Below are 6,482 nucleotides of genomic sequence, written 5' to 3'. Positions count from 1 at the left end.
ATAGAAGTGTTGTGTACATATTGTATTGTCTTCATGATGGATATTCAATGTTGTATGCATATGGTGCTCTGCATGTGTTGGATATGTGGTGTTGTGCACTGATGATGTTATGTACATGTTGGATATGCAGTGCTATCGGTCTTGCATGCATGTTGTATATGTGGTGCTATGTACATATGGTATGGTGTGAAATATTGTAAAAGTTGTGTTGTGTGCATGTGGTGTTGTGTACATGTTGTACAAGTGGTGCTATGTGCAGGTGGTGTTGTGTACATGTCTTGCATGTGGTGCTGTGTACATATGGTGTCGCATACATGTCGTGCGTGTGGTACTGTGTACATATGGTATTGTGTACACGTTCTACATTGGTGTAGTGTACATGTGGCATTGTGCACATGTTGTGCAAGGGGCGCCTTGTACATGTGATGTTGTGCACATATTGTGCATGTGGTGCGGTGTATAGGTGGTATTATGTACATGCTGTACATATGGTACTGACGCATGTGTGGTATTGTGTGCATGTCATACATGTTGTGTTGAGGGCATGTCATACTAGGTATGTGCATTGTGTAGGTGCATGTATTGTGTGGTGTTGTACATTAGGTATAGATGTATTGTGTGGTGTTGTACACCAGATGTAGGTGTATGTATTATGTTATGTAATGGATGTAGGCGTATGTATTGTATTGTATACACTGGGTGTAGGTGTATGTGTTGTATGTCAGGTGTAAGTGCATATATTTCATGGAGTTGTATGTTGTCTGTGGTCATATGTGTGTGATGCACACTATGTATATGTGCACCTGGTTGAGGAGAAGGCACTAGGTGTTTGTTGGGTGTGGCAACCAACCGTGTGTGTGTACAAAAAAACAAAGGCAGAAGTAAGGGTCGATGAAGAATAAGTATCGGTATTGTATTTCAGTGTTACTATGCATGTGATTTATGATTCTGGTTTACGATGATTACATGTGAATTATGATTCTAGTTAATGATGGTTACAGGTGATTTATGTTTTTGATGGTTATGTTTTGAGCTAATTTGACGTGATATTTTTATACATGTTGTTTTGGTAAAATGTGCTAGTTTGACTTGTTGTGACAGGAATCGAACAAGATTGCAAATGTACCTTATTGACGAGCTACCAATGAGGTATGATGTGAATTTATTTCAATTTAATTTAAATCTAATGGAAGTTATGTGCTTGGTACAAGAATGCATGAAATGCCCAGTTGGGTGATTGAAATTGACTGCAACAATTTACAACAACAAAAGGAATTGGAACGAACAGTAGTATGCTAGTAAAGAATTCAGGAACAGGGCCATTGTGGGACACTGATACCCAATAGTGTCCATTTATTTCCATGAGAATGCTATGACTGGTATGATGGTTTTGAGGCAGGGATATGCCTTGGTTTTTGTATCTTCTGATGCGAGGAAGCCTTGCCAAGGGATAGCCTTCCCAAGATGGAGGTGCCAACAGAACTTGGAAGGTGAGTGACTGCATGTAAGGGTTGACTAGATTGCTCGAGGGACTGTGCAGCAGAGAAGGGAAGGTCGAGGATGGATTTGTTTTGGTCATGAGCATTGGCAGATGGAATCAGATGCACATTGGGAGTGTGCCCTGGAACAATGAGCCGGTAACTGTTCACTGAGAGGAAAAGTGGCACAGGATTATAGCATTGGACATTAGATGCAGATTTGACTTTGCAGTGGATTCTAGACTTCCTGGGAAGGAGGTGAATCATGGTATTACTTTGAGGGTGGAGGTGTGAGCCTCTGGATTCTCTTGTTGCAGATGCAGGAATTGTATCTTTTATTTTCTGGCTGAAGAAAATGTGTATATGTGTATATTATTGTAAATATTATATCGTGATGGATTTATAAAGCTCCATAGATAGTATGGTTATTTGCTAGTTGAAGCAAATGTGTATGTGTATTTGTGGTTATTGTAGATACCATAATGAGTTATGTTATGACGCTCCAGTAAACGATATGTTTGTCATGTTTCAGCAATGGTCATTGTAAATACTACAACGAGATGTGTTATAAAGCTCCATGGGAAGTATGCTTTGTTTTCAATGGTCTTGTTAGTTACAGGTGTCATTGAACACTGAGAACAGTTTTCTTGCAGGGGGGGGTTCTGTAATAGCCCTGGTGAAAATTCCATGTAAAAATGTATAAGGCCACGGGAATGGGACACATATTCCAAGCTGAATGGTGGGTAGGACATCCTAGTGGGTGTTCATTTGGTTGTTTATGGCTAAGGAAATTTGCAAAGGCAATGGCTAAGGCATTAAAGAGGCAAAAAGTTATTTTGGCACATTTATTTATGAAAATAATGGAAATTAGGAGAAAAGGAAGGTGAAAGGTCACAGGTTGCATGTGAGGAGGAAAATGAAGAAAAATAATGGAAAATGAATAAAATAGAGGCCTCATTCATAAAAAGGCTTTTGAGGGTAAATGGAAAGCTTGGTCAGTTAAGAAACCTAATGGATATTTATCTCCCAATCCATTAAGCTTATCTATAATTTTATCTGGAATTATTATCATGAAAGAATTATCCATTCCCATTCACCAATAGAATTTTTTTTGGCAAGAATTTGATCTCTTGGTGTCTCGTTTTCAAAGTGATTAATTTATATTTATTTATTTAATAATAAAGTATTTACTTTCATTGACCTATCCTTTCTTAGCTTAGGTTAACAGAGTGTTACATACAACGGATGGTTGTTACAATAGCAAGGTTTACGAAGTTATGTTTCCAGCACACAATCAATAGTAGTATAATTTTGTAAACTCGCATTAAAGAGTAAAGAAAAAAATGTTTTGCAAATCAAAGTCGCAAATGCCCTTACCATACAATTTAAGTTTTGTGTTAGCTAAATGGTATTTGAAATATTGGCATACATCATATACAACAACATTGAAAATTAATGATAGTTGATTGTATTCAAGAACCTATTGATACACTTTAAGAAAATGATTATTATACGAGGAAAACAAAAGAGGCAAATATTCGATGCATGGTACTTGATGTGAAATGAAGCATAAATTGTTGAATAGTGTTTCATGCTATTTTAAATATCACTATACTTTTGTTTTATAAATTAAATTTTGGCATTTTTGTTATGTTCCATTAAAAAAGAAAGTACAACAACATTAATCTAGCTATGATCAATTTGTTGTTATGATAGTTTATTTAATAGCTTTATGTTGTATATCTATATACATAGTATTGAGTTGAATGGAGGAATAAGATCCATAAGGAGAGTTGCAAAGAACATTTTCCATGGAAAATACAATCTAATCACTCCCAATGCCTATATTAGAGGGAAATAAAATAAATAAGGTGGTGGATAGATTTCCCAACCATGTGATAAGTGTGAAGATAAAAACAAACCCTATTAAAATGCATATGCAAGGCATGCTCAAATTTGAGTGCCATGAGCATGTGAAGGAGAGAGATAAAGTAAGCATTAAGTGAATAGGAGTGTGTTTCATTTAGTCAAGAGTTTGCAATGAATATTTACTTGTGTGAGAAAACAGGTAACTCCTTGATTTTTTTTGTGAAATATATATTCTCACATGTGGTTGAATATTTAGAAATGAGAAGAAGAACTTTGTGATGAGGTGAGAATTAAGAACTCAAGGGTCATATAGGGTATCCCAGAAGTTATGTATGGTATCTGAATAGCTAGGAATCTAGAAGGCTATGAGCCACGAGCAAAACTTTAGCCATGAGCTAAATTTTAAGTAGAAAATTGTTGCCAAGCTATGGGTTTTCCTTTTGGAATTTTTAATATGTTAATACAGTGGATGTTTTTATCTAGTGCTTTTATACTCTTGCAATGTTGTGTGAATCAAATTTCGTTGATTCCTTGGAAGGTCTAATTGGGAGCTTTTTCCAAGTAAGCATCTGAAGATTACAATGGTAATTTTCCCATGTCAACAAGAAATTTTCTTATATTTTATGTCATGAAGAAGCTCGATAACCATATGATACTTACCATGCTTTCTAAACTCGAAGAAACATATTTTGACTTTGTTTCTTCTTATTATGTTTTTACTAAACTAATGAAGCTTTTAGAATTGGTTATGGAATTCCTTGTTTTGAATCATTTTGGGAAGAGTTAACACAAAGTAGGATAGATTGTTGCACATTGGTTTCATATATTCATATGCAAAGAGACATCCCCTTTGCTACAAAAATATGGTCCGAAGAAGTAGTGCAAGAAGAAAAAAAGGGAGAAAGGATGGCAAACCCAAGCAATAACCCTTTGATTTGAATGATGAAAAAAGATTGATGGATAAGTGAAAAGAGGTTTCTCAATGTTCTAACTTGTTTGGACTAGATTACCAAAATATTGTTTTGTACCCAAGAATTATGTATCACATGAGCATGACAACCTAATGGATACCAAAACAATGTTCTTATGACAATCTACACGTTATTGCTAGGATGATTACAAAGCATTCTCATTTGAATGCAAAAGCTTCCTTTAAATTATGAGGTTAAAGATAAGCTTTAATAACACCATAAAAAAAATTAAAAATACTCATAATAATCTTCAAAATCTAGAAAAATATAACTTTAATTAACCATAAACTAAATTGAAATTAACTAAAATCTCCAATTAATTAAATTCCAAAAGTATTAAAAATCTCCTATTAATTAAATTTCAAAACTGTTTCATTCCAAATTACATTAAATTAGATAATCATAATATTGAATTGGATATTGATGTTGGTTGATAATAAATATTTATTTTATTATAAATATTTTAAATAGATATTCCAAATTCCGTCTCTTATCAAACATTTTTATATTGTTCACCTCACAGGATGGAATATCGCATAAAATAAATATTGATGTTGATATCATCAGTTGATAATAAATAAATATTCTCATGGATGGGTTTTTATTTTACTGTAAATATTCGGGTGTGGATCCATGCAACCTGGGCTCGGTGTTCTTGTTGTCTGCTGTGTCTTCACTTTTCAGGCTTGCTTTTCTTGGTTTTATTGACTGCAAATCCAACCATTTGTCTATGTATCGCTAGTCTTCCCTCCAAAAGGACCAAAAATTCCCTCCTTCCCTTTATCAAACATACATTATATTTCTATAAGGAGCAAAAATTCCCTCCCTCTATCAAATGTTGACATTACATTTATTTCTATTGTTCACCACACAACATCTTGGCACATCAAACATTTCTATTCTTCTACTCACCACACAGAATCTTGGTACATCAAATTACATTTCGCATCTTGGCACATCAAACATTTCGCCATCAAATTACATTTATCATCTTGGCACATCAAACATTTCGCCACCCAACATCATCATTCATTGGTGGGTACAAAATAATTGCGTAAAGCATCCCACAAATTGGTGCACTGTGGACACGTGGCATAGATTCCGAAAAAAAGTCCTATATAACAATGACCTTGGCTTCCACTCCTCCACACCAGCTCCAGCACCATCTCCATCTCCTTCTCATCGTTTATGTAGTATTCTCCTATTTTCCTTCACCTTCACCTTCAGGCATAAGAATGGCTTCCACTATGCAATGTGCTGCCCTGAGCAGCCGCCGCGAGCTTGAGAACGTGTTCCACAAGTTTGACACCAACGACAAAGACAAAATATCCAAGTCGGAACTGGGTGCCCTGATTACGGAGGCGGAGATTGAAGGGGTGATGAAGGAGGTGGACTCCAACAAAGATGGCTTCATCAACTTCGATGAGTTCATGGAGGCCAACTCCAAGAACCTCAATACCGCTCGTCTCATGCGAGACTCCGCTTTAGATGTGCAATGTGCCGCCCTACCCGTTTGTCTAGAGCTGGAGGATGTGTTCCGTAAGTTCGACACCAACGGCGACGACAGAATATCGAAATTGGAACTGAGCGCCATCCTCAAGTGCAACTCTATCGAGGAGGAGATTGATGGGGTGATGAAGGACATGGACTCCAACAAAGACTGTTTCATCAGCTTCGATGAGTTCGTGGCCGCAAATGCCGCCGACCTCAACGCCACTCGTCTCATGCGAGGCCTGAATTCAGCTAATTGATGCCCACGTTGCCCCCTCTAATTAATAAATAAATAATCACTCATCACCTCACCTCACCTCTCAGTGCTTAACTCTATCATTATATGAGGGCTTAATTCATGTACTCTTTCTTTCTCCTATCCTACCGAGTAGTTTTAAATATATGCACATATATTTAAAATAACTACAGACTGAAATATAACTACACACTCTTAGTCTTCATGTGATTCACTATCTCTAATCTCGGTTGTGGTTGTGGTTGTGGTTGTTGTTGTGGTTGTTGTTGTTTTTGTTCGAGAAAAAATCATTTAAAATAACTACACACATCTATCTTTCTTTTTTCTTGGGTTGTTATTGTTTGAGAAAAAATCATTTAAAATAACTACACAGGCATCTATCTTTCTTTTTACTTAAATTGTTTTTGTTCGAGAAAA

General features: G+C 36.0%; 1 protein-coding gene across 1 annotated transcript; it reads left to right on the top strand.

Annotated features, from left to right (window-relative positions):
- The first annotated feature begins 5,553 nt into the window (after positions 1 to 5,553).
- Positions 5,554 to 6,069, top strand: LOC149250812 (putative calcium-binding protein CML25). Its single transcript, XM_089453757.1, has one exon. It carries the CDS (start codon positions 5,554 to 5,556, stop codon positions 6,067 to 6,069), a length of 516 nt encoding a protein of 171 aa, XP_089309883.1.
- The last annotated feature ends 413 nt before the right edge of the window (positions 6,070 to 6,482 follow it).

The sequence above is a fragment of the Pinus tabuliformis genome, chromosome 7 (genome assembly GCF_031772625.1).
Source record: "Pinus tabuliformis cultivar Carrire ecotype Pingquan chromosome 7, CPIR1, whole genome shotgun sequence".
Classification (NCBI taxonomy): domain Eukaryota; kingdom Viridiplantae; phylum Streptophyta; class Pinopsida; order Pinales; family Pinaceae; genus Pinus; species Pinus tabuliformis.
This window is presented reverse-complemented; position numbering and strand designations above follow the sequence as displayed.

Excerpts from the sequence above, each read along its gene's own strand:
- LOC149250812 (XM_089453757.1), top strand. The coding sequence starts at position 5,554 with ATGGCTTCCACTATGCAATGTGCTGCCCTGAGCAGCCGCCGCGAGCTT.